This window comes from Oratosquilla oratoria, chromosome 7 (assembly GCF_046742065.1).
Source record: "Oratosquilla oratoria isolate Oo_2021 chromosome 7, ASM4674206v1, whole genome shotgun sequence".
NCBI lineage: Eukaryota > Metazoa > Arthropoda > Malacostraca > Stomatopoda > Squillidae > Oratosquilla > Oratosquilla oratoria.
In genome coordinates, this window is record NC_134783.1 from 42,549,850 (window position 1) to 42,565,709 (window position 15,860).

The 15,860-nt window shown below is 37.6% G+C and overlaps 3 protein-coding genes across 4 annotated transcripts in view; 1 reads left to right on the plus strand and 2 right to left on the minus strand.

Annotated features, from left to right (window-relative positions):
- LOC143027110 (uncharacterized) overlaps positions 1–2,976 on the minus strand; it is a 14,626-nt gene extending 11,650 nt beyond the window's left edge. Inside the window, exon 1 of the mRNA XM_076188120.1 lies at positions 2,910–2,976. The gene's annotated coding sequence lies outside the window, so the exon portion shown is untranslated. The remainder of the gene's footprint in view (positions 1–2,909) is intronic.
- Positions 2,977–3,394: 418 nt separating this feature from the next.
- LOC143026797 (uncharacterized) lies at positions 3,395–11,001 on the plus strand. Its single transcript, XM_076187572.1, has 5 exons — positions 3,395–3,440; positions 3,568–3,743; positions 5,037–5,234; positions 8,116–8,192; positions 10,864–11,001. Exons 1-5 carry the CDS (start codon positions 3,395–3,397, stop codon positions 10,925–10,927), a joined length of 561 nt encoding a protein of 186 aa, XP_076043687.1. The 3' UTR covers positions 10,928–11,001.
- The window catches only part of LOC143027111 (uncharacterized), a 49,475-nt gene continuing 40,275 nt past the window's right edge, over positions 6,661–15,860 (minus strand). For both annotated transcript variants that reach the window (XM_076188122.1, XM_076188121.1), the window contains one exon: positions 6,661–14,720. In XM_076188122.1, the coding sequence (XP_076044237.1) occupies positions 14,493–14,720 (228 nt within the window). In that variant the 3' untranslated portion in view covers positions 6,661–14,492. The remainder of the gene's footprint in view (positions 14,721–15,860) is intronic.

Sequence of the window (15,860 nt, forward strand, 5' to 3'; positions counted from 1 at the left end):
CTAATTATTTATATACAATCGTGCATTTCAGCAAAAATCGTTCTTGTTCGAGTTTGGTCGGCTATTAATGAGTCGGACGATATTCGTAGCTGTGATCGGTAAGTTTGCAGAGGATAAAAACGTAACTTTTTTTTATCAAATTACATGAAAATCACACATTTTAAAGAAAATAGGTCAAATAATGCAATCATATGCTATTTTTTTATATAAAATCGTGCATTTCAGCAAAAACCGTCCTTGTTCGAGTTTGGTCGGCTATGAGTGAGTCGGACGGTATTCATAGCTGTTGTCGGTAATTTTGCAGAGGATAAAAACGTAACTTTTCTTTGATCAAATTGCATGGAAATCACACATTTTAAAGAAAATAGGTCAAATAATGCAACCATATGCTAATTTTTTATATAAAATTGTGCATTTCAGCAAAAACCGTTCTTGTTCGAGTTTGGTCGACTATGAGCGAGTCGGTCGGCAATTTTGCAGAGGATAAAAACGTAACTTCTCTTTGATCAAATTGCATGAAAATCACACATTTTAAAGAAAATAGGTCAAATAATGCAACCATATGCTAATTTTTTATATAAAATTGTGCATTTGAGCAAAAACCGTCATTGTTTGGTTGAGGTCGGCAATTAGTGAGTCGGACGGTATGTGGTTGGTAATTTTGTAGAGGATAAAAACGTAACTTCTCTTTGATCAAATTACATGGAAATCACACATTTTAAATAAGATAAGTCAAATAATGCAACCATATGCTAATTTTTTATACAAAATTGTGCATTTCAGCAAAAACAGTCCTCAACACTCCTCATCACTCGTTGTCGCTAACCGTTGGTACATTCTTGTCGAGCACTGTATATATGTAAACCATGGTACACAACACAGAAATCGTCGCAGAGGAGAAGGACCTCCAACGTTTGACCATTTTGGAGGCTGTAATCATAAAAGATTTACAACCAATTATTAATGTACAATCAAAAGATTTCTCCCTCCTCCCCAGCATGAAACCAACACGTAGGAGACATTTGTTCACCAAAATACAACCACCAGATCAGAGAACACCCATAAAGGTCCAAAATATCCCCGCAGAGGATAAAATGTCATGCCTTAGGCGATCGGCTAGGCTTAGGAACCAACCAAACAGCGCCAGCCAAACAGAGGAGAGTCATTAAGTGACCTCTCCAAGTTTTGCCTTTATACATATTTATACTCGTCTTGGTCACACTTCCCTTCATTCCAACTGAAGATGCAGAACGATCTGCGAAACGTCTTGGGTTTATTATACTGTGTTTTGTTTATTTTCATTTATTTTGTATATAACATAGACTTCTGTGTTAATATAAGTTACCAATGTCAATTGGAAATTTGCTTCTTCCCCTCTCATTTCCCCAGAAATCTACTTTCCGAAAGCTTAAGAAAGAATTTAATTTCTAATGAATTTGCTGTCGTTTTCAACAGAATATGCTTAAAAGAGAATCTCCTGCCACGCTTCACGAATATATATATGTATGTACATACATATATGTGTGTATATATATATGAATATATATATACAATATATATATATATATATATATATGTGTGTGTATAATATATATATATACAATATATATATATAATGTATATAATATATATATATATATATATATATATATGTGTGTGTGTGTGTGTGTGTGTGTGTGTGTGTGTGTGTGTGTGTGTGTGTATGTGTGTGTGTGTGTGTGTGTGTGTGTGTGTGTGTATGTGTGTGTGTTATAATAAAATAAATAATAATAATAATAGGTTTATTGAAATAGCAGTGATACACTGACAATAATACAATAGAGTACTTTTATGAGTAATGCGCATAGTCTATGGTTTACAGTGATACGCTGATAATAATGCAATACAGTAATTATGAGTGATATGCCTAGTCTAAGTTTTATAATGTGTGTGTGTGTGTGTGTGTGTGTGTGTGTGTGTGTGTGTGTGTGTGTGTGTGTGTGTGTGTGTGCGTGTGTGTGTGTATGCATGTATGTATATACATATATATATATATATATATATATATATATATATATATACATATATGTATGTATATATATATACATATATATATATATGTATATATACACACATATACATATACACGCCTCGTGTGTGTGTGTGTGTGTATATATACACACACACAGACAAATATGAAGGTGAGGGGGCAAAATGAAACGTTAAGGCTAGAGTATGGAGCTTTATTCAGAACCAGACGTTTCGACCTCTTGGGCCTTCCTCAGTGGACTGAGGAAGGCCCAAGGGGTCGAAATGTCTGGTTCTGAATAAAGCTCCATACTCTAGCCTTAACGTTTCATTTTGCCACCTCACCTCCGTATATATACATATATATATATATATATATATATATATATATATATATATATATATATATCACCCAACGCCTACCATAACGAAGCTATACAGTAGGACTGCTCACCTATGGACTGCTCACCTATGGTCTGCATTAAAGTTGGTACGGAGGGAATCAAAATGGCTGACCGAATTTACAATTTGCGAAATCGCTCGTTTTGCTGTTAAAAATTCAATCAAAAACAAAGAGAAAGTGATTATTGATTGAGGGATTATATGGATCGTAAATTAATTTTATAAAATCGCCTGGCTACGGTCAGACTAAACGTGAGTCGAGCACAGACGCGAAATAATTAATATTTGTTTCGGTATATGAATTGTAATGTGTGGGTTACCATGTAAACAAACAAACATAAAGAATAAGCTGGAGATGGACAACAATTGAACCAAGATTTTTCTTTATCAATTTGAGTTATCACGTATACGAGACCAGTAAATGTTTATTTGGACAATTTGAATGCACAAATGTTTTCTCTTTGATGCTATATACTTCATGATCAATTTACAATATTTACCTCAGTCTTGTGTGCCCGACATTTCTCCGCGTCTCACAGTGAATGGCGCTTACTCAGTCGACATGACGTCATTGCCTAGGTGAATTCACAATTTTGGACTCCTATTTCATAATAATGAAAATATTAAAATATTTTCACAATAAATTATAATAATATATTAGCTTTATTTTTTCAAGCATTGAGTTGGTATAGTGTATTCTTTATCATCAAATATTCAGTCTTTTGTCACAAATGTAAAGCCTCTTGTGAAACAATGCCTTTATTGAATGATTTTCAACATGCTGACCCAGAAAGCAGATTATACAATTAAAGTTACGTACACACATCGGAGTAACCACCTCCCTCTCTCTTTCTCTCCCTCTCTCTGCCCCCATCCCTCTTGAGAGAATATAAGATTTAATACTCTCCACAAGAAGGTAAAAAACTCAACACCATTAAGGAAATGGCTACGTAGACGCACCTTCATGCAGTTTTTGTTTTCTCTAATGTACAATTATAATCGGCTGAGGACAGGATCCTCGGATAACCTATGTTCGCTACGATAGTCATGTTATTATTATTATTATTATTATTTATTTATTTATTTATCTATTCATTTATTCATTTGGCTCCTGCCGAGGTGCTTAAGACATATTTGCATTTTTAACGAAATTTTCAGATGCCAAGAGGAAATACGGACCAGAGTTGGGTGTTTGGTTTCACTGTCCCAAAAATTTAAGAACACAAACCATTGCGTTGGTGTTCAATTTTTGTGTTAACTGTACACAGACTGAAAGGTCTCAGGGTCTCAGGTCTTTGGCGGGGAATCGAGAAACTAGTCTACGCAGTCTATACGTATCGTTTGACAAAACATTTAAAGGAAATTGCTCAACCAGAAACTGCATATAGAACCAACATCACACAAGCGTAACGATGTTTTTTTTATTGCAGACTATGTTTGATTGATGTAACGGCCTGAAGTAATTAATTTATTTCTTGGGGTACAAGTTATTTGCTATGTCCCGTTGAAAAAAAATGAAAAAATAAAAATTAAATGGCCTGCGTCATCGAGAGAGAGAGAGAGAGAGAGAAATGTGGACGTTATCTTACGCCACACTAACAACACAATGTCATATCAATCTGTTGCAATGGCAAACACAGTGATCGATCGTCGAGTTTGTGTGTACGTGCGAACAGACGCATTGTAGACCCGACACACTGATACATCACAATAAAATGTGTTTACTTATATGTATAAACACAAAGTTTGCGTTCATGTGGATTTAGCATTCTGTTTATTATATTCAACATCTTTTTTGGGATTGGTATTCTGATTTATAATTCATAGTTTTATTATATTTGGTGAATGGTACTTCATAATAACTGGTGGATACTTGCAAGGAAGGTTGAGGTGACGTTTCAACCTCTGTCGCCAGCGAGTTGGACCAAGGACATGGATCCTTAAATTCCACCCTACAAAGTCCTCTGTTAGGGGCATTGTCCTAGCCTCCTGATAGTAGTTCGCGACATGTACTATTGAATTTGTGTTGATGTTTAATTGTTGGAGAGTTGGGAAGCTGGTCTGTACATTTCCGTTTTCTCCTTTCTGGGGACAAGTCGATCTTATTATTGGTATCTTTTAGGACTGAGACAAGTTCTTAGACCTCTAGTTTCGGAGGAAATGTGTCCTCAATTGAATAAAATTGCCTGGCGGCAGCTAGAATGAACTAGAATAAACAAATAAACGCAGTGAAATTTCTGTTCTATCTTACTCTTTCTCGCCTCTTTTCTCTTGCTCAATTTTTCGGCTGGCTGGTCTCCTTCCTCACCAGCAGAAACGCGTGGTGGCTGGCTTGTGTGTACATATCTGATTGCAACATACAGGGTAAGGGCTAAGCTTTAGGGGTCCCATCACCTGTCAAACTCTACTTTAAATGTGTTTTTTTATGTTACCTGACTGATACTTCTACGGGTGAATACATCTGTATAGATTTTTTTCTTGTGTGTGTGTGTGTGTGTGTGTGTGTGTGTGTGTGTGTGTGTGTGTGTGTGTGTGTGTGTGTGTGTGTGTGTGTGTGTGTGTTCGTGCGTGTGTGTGCGCGCTCGCGTGTGGATGTGTAGGCGAGCTGCTATCAAAGTTAACTCCAGCGAGTCAGCGAAATACGTCAGTGCCATCACTGTAAAAAAAATCACAATCTCAGTCCTATCACTACCACCATCGCCACTATCATTAGCACCTCCACCGCCATCACCATCATCACCACCATCATCGTCATCGCTAACTCCATCGTCATCGCTACCGTTACCACCAGAGCTACCACCACCACCAAAATTGTGCGCTATCACGTAAGTAAACAAGAGGGAAAGGTTGGAGCAACATCCTGTTTGTGCGTACGTACGTACGTGCCCTAGTGACCACCACCCGATTGTGCTACTGGAGGGAGATGCATCTTTACCCGGTTCTCGAATTTCAAATATACAACAACTTTTTATTCCTTGTTTGTTATGGAAGACGAGTAGACATCACGATATCTAAATTTCCCATCATACTAAATCTCCGTCAAATTTGTCAAAGACCTAAAGCCAACTAGAAAGTGCTATGCAGAAATGCATTAATTTTCGCTCACTGTGTACCAATTTGTCTGTAGAAACATTAAGAGCAGAACGACAAAGAATTGTTTCTAAGCACAGTTTAAAGTTGGAATAATAAGAATTTGAAAAGACAAATTGAATATATAACAAAAATTTGAAATAGACATCCTAAAGTACAAACATACAGTATTCACATTAATTCAAGCAGATACATGACAAGAACGTGGAAAGGAAATGCAAGGGATGGCATTTCCGTCCCAAGAATGGACGGGAATGTATATATTTGCTACGAAAATGCAAAGAATTTGATGATAAAGACTGATGTGAAATGGACAGAGATCTACATTCTGCTTTGGGTATATGGAAAGGATGAGTGAGGAAAGCCTAGCAGAAAGAGTGTAGAAGGCAGAGGTGGATGAGGTGAACTTGAGGGAAAGACCGAGAATGAGATGAATGGATGAGGTGAAGCAAGCCTCGAGTAAAAGGAGAATATCTATTGATCAGGGAAGGGAGAAGGCAAGAGACAGGTGCGCGTGGGGAATGGTTATGAATGAACAATAAATTGATGTGCCCCAAAGGAGCATGTATATGAACCTGTGCAGGTAAACTTACACTACCACATCCTGCTGTGGATGTGGTGTCTTGCTGCACTGTTTTTGATCTAGTCAGTAGACTGGGGACAAGGATGTCCCTTCATCCACAAGGAGCTAAAATAGATAGAAATCAAATGGGTGTGAGGTATCTGAATACCTAAGCTGGTTACTTTCCTGATAAGGTGGAAGAAGCATTTTGGTATATAGATAGACAAGAACAGATACCCTTGTAGGGTTCATGGGTGGTGCTGGGAGTCAATCCAATCTCCCTGGGAGTAAGACCATGGGGTAGACTATGGAAAGGATGAATGGATGGAATAAGTGAAACCAGAAGAGCTTGTGGGTGAGACGTTGAATGAGCTAAACTGTAGTTGGATATTGGAGAGGGCGAAGAATGCATAGACTAACCTAACAACCTGCTCCACGAGTAGGGTGCACCAGTGATGAACTGGCACAGTTATTTGGAAAAAATGAGGTGCAAATTTTACATGATTTATGGAGCAATGAGTGAAAGGGATAAGTGTAATGGTCTTCCTCCATGCTTCATTTTCACAAGACATGTTGTGTGCGAAGGAAAAATTAAACTATTTGTAAGTTAAAACTTTATTTTACAAGTAACAATGCAATTTCACTGTATATCGGTCAAATATTCTACACATAGGATCTCTTGTTGAAAATCATATTTTAGCAAACTGTTTACTTGTGAGAGCATCGAACTGTAATGAGCATGTCAGTATTAGTAAAACAACTTCATAAAATGTCCAGAAAGCACCTAGTTAATTATAATCAAAGATATATGCAGAGCTCTTCATCAAATCAACATGAAAAGGAATTTGTTTGCACATAAGAGACATAGGAGCAATTTCCAGTGTCTCCTTTTGATTTTGATTTATCATTAGTCTCCAATATCAATTGCACATGTTTTAACCAGTTAATAATGTTGTCATCAGCATTAGTATCCCCTTAATTCCTGCCCACATCTATGTCAAGAACCTGACCTTAAACCATAATATTTTTTAATTCAGCTATTGTGATACATCTAAACTCCTGTACTCGTCTCAACTTCAGCATAAAACTGGCACTGCCTCCAAGATGCATGAAGACTAGATTAGCGGAATGCACATTTAGTGGCCAATAGTGGATTGCAAAGACACTAAGAAAACCCCAAACAAAAATCTAAGATACCCATCATCATCACGATTATTGGAAGAGAAACAACATACTTACAGTCTAAATTATTTTATCATAATTGTTTGGACAACATGAAAGCTATATGCCTTACACATAAGTAAATACTCTGAGTTTGGACAAAAAAAATTCTGAAGGTCTCAACCCCCACCCAACACACACATACCAAACTGTTGGGCACTAGCATACTTGAGAACCACAATAATGGTTAAACACATTTGCATCACAATCATTCAGTACATCCTTTAATCCTCTTTCAGAGGCAAGTTAGAAATAATGTATACAGTATAGTATAAATATCACCAATAGACTGACAAAAATTTGGAGCAAAACCATTGACCGTATCCAGCAATGTCAAACCATCAGGACAGATCCAGGCACATAAAATAATCCACTCAGCCATCAAACATCATTTCTTCTTTGCAGAATGATGTTCACTCCATTGTACAACACACCACCTGCACCACTCAAAAAACAATCTGACCAACATCACATCTGGGATGGTCTAGTTACTTGATCACAAGAAATCTTTATCCACTGCACACAGTTTTAGTATCCTATTTGTAGACAAAGACGGTTAAATGTGTAGAGAGAAAATACAGCCAAACAGGTGATACCCATATACCTTAATTACAGGCCTAGGCCTATACATATTTCATGAGCAGTCTGTCATTATAAGAGACAATTTGCAACATACAAAGTTGCAAACAATTTTAGTATGAATGCCATTACCTACAGGTAACTTCCATTTTTCAAGAATGAATAAACTGAGCTAGAAAATATCCAATTTAGTTTTTAACCCTTTAGAGAATGAGGATTTTTAGTTTATCTAATGCCCCTGGTCTTTCTTGCAGGAGACCATAAGTAGTCAGCCCACAGATCTTGGAGAAGAAATTATGTCTATGCTACATGAATGTGAGACAGCACAAGGGTGGGTTTAGTTTTTTCTGTATGGTGCATACAACAGACAGTTCATTGTTGGCACTGCTTCATTGCTGGGGTTTTCCCTCTGCTGTGTAAAATTGTCTGGCATTAGTCAAAATAAATATATTCAGGCACATATTGGGGAGTGTGGAATGTGAGGCTTTTCTCTCAGCTGAATAAAATCATCTGACATTAACTAGAATAAAGTTACAATTTTTTAACAGGTTAGTTGATTGTACAGTAATTTTTTGCCTCAAAAGTCAGACTGGAAACCCACAACCACACAGCTGCCAGCAATGGTTCTTAGGCCTTCACATGGATCTATGGAAAGAAACAGCTGATATGTCTGTTTTGCATTAGTAGGGTTTCTGTTTCTACATTACTGGCTGAGGGTGAGGAGAAGGAGGAGAGCAGTTGTTGGTAGTTCTTATGTGGTAGAGTGGAGGAAAGTCAAGACTAATGGATGGATCTTGGACCTCAATGGGAGACTAGGTACTGCTGTGTCCAGCCTGTATGAGGCTGCACCTTTGGACTCCATGGACAGTGGGAAGAGAAAGATGCCCTTCCCTAAAGAAGAGATATCACTCACATGAACTATCCAAGAAGTCTATAGACAGAAGCATCTTATCCCCACCTCTCCAGGGAGGTACAACCCCTTGGGGCCAGCACCTGATCTCCAGATGGGGTCAGAGAGTCACTTTTTCTCCGATATATGACCTCGTGCAGAGGCTGTTGCCAGTTTTCTGAATGCTACAGGTCTTCTGCAAACGAGACCCTGTGCAACAAATTAATTGAAAGACCAATTACAGTTGAAGGTGAAGCATGTTGATGGTATTCAAAGACGAGCAGCGGGATGATTTTGAAGTCTTTTTCACAGGACTGTAAGTACCACAATTAGTCATACATCAAGTGATATATATATCTTAAACTTTGGTAAGGGGGTTTTATCCAATCACTACCTCATAACACATTTCTTTAGTCATACCCAGACAAGAATTACAATCTCTTATATGGTTGATTTGTGGGCCAATCCAGTGGCTGTTGCTGGTTACCTGAGAGCTGCAGGTCTCCTGCAAAGGAAACCTGGGACAATGGATTTATTGAATGATATCTTTTCAACCAGCCTTATCATGGGCAACCTGTCTTTCACCGGTTTACTTTTTCATTGTATTTCACTGTAATTAAGGCATAGTGCCTCAGGCAAACATGTCATTACTGCAGGAGGATAAACAGTGTCCTCAAGTATGCTGGACAAACCATCATCATTGGGGGCATACGCCAGGGAGCTTGTTGCCTAACCTGCCACATTACAAACGCAGGTTAGTAAAGCACTTTCAAGAATTTCTGTAAATGTATATGATTCACTCCTGTAGTGGAGGAAAATGGTTTTGCAGAACACTTGAATTCAGTGAAAATTATAAAAAATAAAATTGGTCACCAATGAATAATATTGTGCACAGGAAGTTGTGTAGATAACGAGTGAATGGGAGTCACAAACAATCCGCGTTGTTAGCTATTGCAAGCTATATATCTCCTTTTTTACAATGGGTAAGATTGAGAATGCCACTATTAGTGGTTGGCCCTATAAAGAAATTTTTTTCTCATATCCCATCTCCATCATGAAAATCTACTGAATGGTCTTTTGCTTTGGCCATGCTCAGCTTTAGTTGGCAGAGTTTTCCTTTCCTATCAAATTTAAAAAAGCATAATTTCTTGACTTCCTAAGTTACCCCAATTTCATTTCCATTCTAATAACAGAACCCTGTCCTCCTAATCTATGTCTTCTAAATCTTTGTAAAAGTAATCACATCATCTTTCCCTTCTTCCACTAATACTAACTCCTGTACCTTTAGTCTCTGTGTATAATAAACACTCAACTTAGAACCTGCCACACTATTTCATGATGGCTCTTTGCAACTTCACCAGGTTTGTTACATTCCTTTTTGTTTAGTTTCTATGATATTCCAAGCCAACTCACATGTAGAATTATTCTCACACTACGGTGCCTGGTTTGTCTACAAAGCATAAGGCATTTTCACCATATAATCTGTGTGACCACAGTTTTAATTCTCGGGATCTCATCATGGCTGGTGGCTACCCCCAGTGCTGGCAAGAGCCAGAAAATGTCCTACAAGTACATCTTATCTATTAAAGAATTAATAATAATAGAACTATTGTTGTTGCTATGTAAAGTTTCATTGACTGAAAACCTGCTGCCCTATAGGCTGGCAATAGTCACCAAGCCCTTCCATAGGTCTCTCTGGGAAGAAACTTTGAATTATTGTTTGTAAAGTATTAAGGTGGGACTTGTAGTAGTAGCAGGAGAACAGTTTCTGGTTGTTAACTCTGAAAAGCTTGAGGAAACATATTTGAAGTTTGTAAAGAGACCTTGGACCCTGTCGAGAAATTGAGTGTTAGCTTTATGGGGCTGCATTTAATGATGGAGGTGAGGGTGCTTAAAGGTTTTGAAAATGGATGACAAGGAGATGATTATCACTGACATCTATCTCACAGGACCACCACCACTTGTAGGCAGCCATCACTGATCCCCTCTCTTCTTCCCAGGTGGTCCTGACACCTATCTTCGAACCATGTGAACACCCTCACCTCAATCAACAGGTGCAGCACAATGCCGATCAGGCACCTAAACTTCACTGATGACATTACACTCCTTTCAGAACTTATGAACATTCTGGTACCTGCCCTTGGATCACTGGACAAGGTGAAACCAACATGACTTAAGGTTTCCTGGCTAAAGACCAAAATCTAGACAATTGGGATTGCTTTGGATAAGACCAAACAGCAGTTTACTCTCTAGAATGAGAATGTGGAGGTCCTGGATAGATTTACCTATCTTGGTAGGAACACATATCTTAGAGGTTCACTCACGAGTCTTGGATAAGTGGAGCAAAGACATCCCCCAACACAGGTATAATTACTTCCTTTTCTCACATGATTTTCCAATGAGCTTTGCCAGCACGAGTATCTGATCTACATGACCCTTATCTTTGAGTGAAATGTGGGTCAATTACCTAACGACAGTTACCTGGGAGCCATGTATCTCTGTGAGAAAGACCTCAGGCAATAGATTGACTGATTGACTTAACCTTTTCTTTAATGAAAACTATAATTCTTTCCACTATTGTGAAATTATATCTTGTTTTTCTTTGACTCATGTTACAGCATCACTACTAGTGGCAGAGATCGAGGTGACAGCAGTTCCGACACCTCCACCAGCTAATTGGACCAAGGGCATGGACAATTAAATTCCACTACAAAGTCCTCTGTAAGAGGGCCTTCTGATGGAGGGAGTTCGCATCCTTAAACTGAAACCATCATAAATTCTACCGGCAATTCATTCCATTTCTCTTTTAGATTTTTTTTCATTTTAATTACTATTCTTGTTTTTTTAACTCATATTTTTTTTATTATTTACATTTTTCCTACATCCTTTACTTTTTTTTTTAATTTATGCCATTTTTATTTGCTGACAAGTGAAAACAGTACTCCTTGCCTTCAATATTCTTATATTTTGTATATGTTTGTACAGAAATGTAGAGATGGGATACTACAAGAAACAGTGAGCTTATGATACCAGGACAGAGATTCAAAATGTCCACGGAAAAACTTATCTGACTGTATACTCTGTATGTCGATACACTTTTCCAATGGAAAATGCTAACCATCATAAGTATTTATAACTTAAGTAACACACTGCTCAAGGGTCAGTATAGTCGCATATTTAGTGAATATGATGCACAGTAAACCCTCGATATAACGGATCTCAATATACCGGATATCGGATATAACAGACAAAAAATCTGACCGAACAAACCCTTGCTATAATGGATTTTCATCCGTTATAGCGAGGGATCCTTGGTTATAACAGATCTTCAGATATAACGACAGACCCCTGTCCCCATATGGTCTGTTATATAAAGGGTTTACTGCATATACAAACCTGTGGATGTTTTGTTTATGTGCATGGACATAACTGGTTACAGAGCATGACTACATAACTTGTGCAAATAGATGTAACACAAAAGCTCTAAATATTTTTTCAGTCGATGCGTATTCTGCCGTGGGTGTGTGCACATGCATATAAAGATATGATTTATTTATACTTCAAGAAAATACTGGCGGTCTATCTCTTGTATACCAATATTTTCTTTGGTAGAATTCAGAAACTAAAAAAGGTTCATTTAGTAACAGCATACATATATTCTCACATTAATACTTAATTAAACCTTACACTTCTTGGATTCCATTGTGGTAACAAAATAGTAACAAAAAGTAGACTTCCAGCAGTTATTGTGTATTCCTTCAATACAAATAATATACTACTCTTAAGTAAACTAATAGATTTGTTAAAAACATAAAATCTGCCTGCAATGAATAATGGAAACAAGAAATATAAATTCTAACAAATCAAATGAATAAAATAATCCATAGCTGTATAAACTTTTTTGGACAACATAATGCTATTATCGCTTTATTCTAGATGTAGCAGATCTTACCACTAAAAACAAAAAAGTATATCTATGTGACTGATATAAAATTGTAATTGGGATGGTGCAATGGACATCAAGCAATATCAATGGCAACACTATGTGCTATCATGTGATTCTCAACAAAAACTAAACATTTTCATCACCATCCATAACACACCATCCATCAACATATTACATGCCTGGTGACTGGCACACAGTTCCTTACTGCTAATAACAGACCCACTCACATTCAGTATTACAAATGCACAGTTTCATTCGTGCAATTCCACTCATTACTATGTAAAGGTTGCAAAGTACTGGCAGCCAGTCAATAGGCACATAAGTTCTTACCTGGTCAAAGGTATCTTTTTACACTGGGCAACACATAGTTTCTTTGTTCCCATTGACAACATGAATGTAAGCTGCAATATTGAGTAGACATCTCTATGATGGACATTAAACAAGTTGTGAACCATAGTTTGTGTGGTGTAGCATTAAGGGACCAATATTTACATATGGGCAGCAGCCAGACAACTTATGGAACTCGGAAGAGAATATTTGATGTACTTCAAAACAAATACCTGTCTTTCACTACAGCTGCACGAGAAGCCTGACCACTAACTCTTGTACCATGTCATTTATCATGTCCTTGTCCCATGCTCTTACAGCATTGCCCAACAGCAATATCTTCATGTTTTACTCAAACAAATGCTTGTACTATACCTGTGAAATCTTCATCCCCACCCAGCATACGACTACTGGCTTTTAGTTGTGACTTTTATCATTCCTATTTACAAGTAAATCCTGAAAACAATTGTGCTGAAGGAAGTACATAAACAGGGTGGGAAAAAAAAGGTGTGGCAGTGAGTGCTTGTCCACCAACATAAATTTACCCAAAGCATTCAAGAAGCTCAATACCATACTTTTCTCTGACATCCTCAATGGATTTATTTCTTCTTTCACTTACATGTGCAAACTGTGAATGAATGTTATAATCCCAAATTGAATGATATATAACATGCCTCCTTGGGAAGAAGGCAGAAGAAAAACAATGCAAACACATAAAACTGACAATGGATATCTACAAGCAGTTAATGAATATCAAACACTTACCCCATTTTCACTGTTTTTTGGCACCAATGGAAAATTCAGTTTAAAAGTGATATTATTTTCACAAATTAATTACTTGTATGCAAAGCTGTTAAATTAAGATTACATTAGCTGGATATCACACTGACCACAGAAACTACAGAATTTTTTTTCAAATTGACCATAATTTCTAAATTCCCCAATACTGAGGACTTATGAAAAAAATATTCACTATTAGTATTTGTTGTGCTCCCAATTTCAGAAAATAAAAGGAGTGATAATATCAATAACATTGAAAATATTCACAAACCTATTGTAGCTATATCAATGATGAAAGTAACAATATTACAAATGAAACAATATCAATGCTACCACTACTTTCAACATAATGTTGAGCTAAACCTACAATAAATCTATTTTTCCAAGAGCCAGAGTGAGTACCTTTGGCAAGTGTGCCTTCTTCATCATATTTGGTTCGACTGCCAATGGAACACTTTTCAAAGGCAAATGTGTAATGAAAAGACTAGCCTTCCTCCTTATCAAGTGATAATTAATTCTTTCATTTATCCTTTTTCTTTTTTACAAATACTAAACATTCTTACAGAGTACAAAACTACATAAAGATCTAACATATTTCAAAATGTTGGCAACCAGGTCATTCTGTATAAAAAACCCATAACAAAGATTACTTTACAAACCATAAATGTAGTAGAATGATTTAGCTACATTTACAACTTTGACATAAGCTCATTATAACAACTCTCACAGACCCTGACAGACTTTTTGTTGGCTTCAAGAGGTGCCTGCTTGTTAGAACAGTCATTGCAGAATATTTGTCCACAGTTACGGCAATGGTGTTTGCGTATGGTCATCGAGAAACCTTTGTTACAGCCAAAACAATTTCTGACATCTGCATCCTCTGCCCACTTGCGCCCAGCTAGTTTTGTTGCCTCCATCTGAAGTGAGCAAACAAGGCATATAAAGTCAGGTACAAATGAATACAGAGTGTATATACCAATGCCCTTTTCTTTTAGTAAGAGAGGTGACATACTCAAAGCATACCTTGACATACATACATACATATACCATACACAGGAAGTAGTCAGAAACAAAGGTATAAAATCCACTCCCACCCATTCTATCCCCACATACATCATTTTCATTCACAACCCCTCCCTCCCTCTTATCTTGGATCCTCCTGGATGACAGATTACCACTGCATCTCACCCACTGCCCTGGATCAGAAGCAATGTAGCAAGACACAGCACATCCACAGCAAAGCCCCTTTCTGTCCCTTCATACAGAAAAAAAGATGGGAGAAATCCCTTTGGGCTGTGTCAAAATATCATTCACACATACTCCCTCACCACCCCTATCCCCTACCCACTCCCTTCCATACATCACAGCATCATCCATACACAACCATTTTCCACTCACCCCTATCTTCTGTCTTCTCCTTTCCTTCCTCAACAGACATTCCTCTCTTTCCCAATGCCCTTTTTACCCCATCCTCTCAACCTTGGTCACCCCCTCCTTCCACACCTCTTTTACTAATCTTTCTTCATCCATTCTTTCCATGTGTCCAAACCATTCTAATACGCTTTCATTAACCCTATCTCCCAACTCCTTTTCCACCATTGCTCTCTTCCTCACCTCCTCATTTCTCACTCTATTCCACCACTGCTCTCTTCCTCACCTCCTCATTTCTCACTCTTCCTCTCTTATGTTCCATGTTTCTGCCCCATACAGTGCTGTTGGCACAATCACTCCTTTATACAATCTCCTCTTAGCATCCATTCCCAAATGTCTATTTCTCATTACACTCTTTAATCCCCCAAGGCATTTACTTGCTTCTCTCAATCTACATTCTACCTCCACCTCCATTCCTCCCATTCTTGCCACATTCGCACCCAAGTATCTAAAGTTATCCACTTCCTCCAGTCTCCCTTAACATTCACTTCCAATTTGCTGCCATACTCTCCCCTTACACATCTCATCACCTTACTTTTACCCACATTTATCTTCAACTTCCTTCTTTCACACACCTTCCCAAACTCCGTCATTAACTTCCTCAATCCCTCCTCTGATCCTGCTAC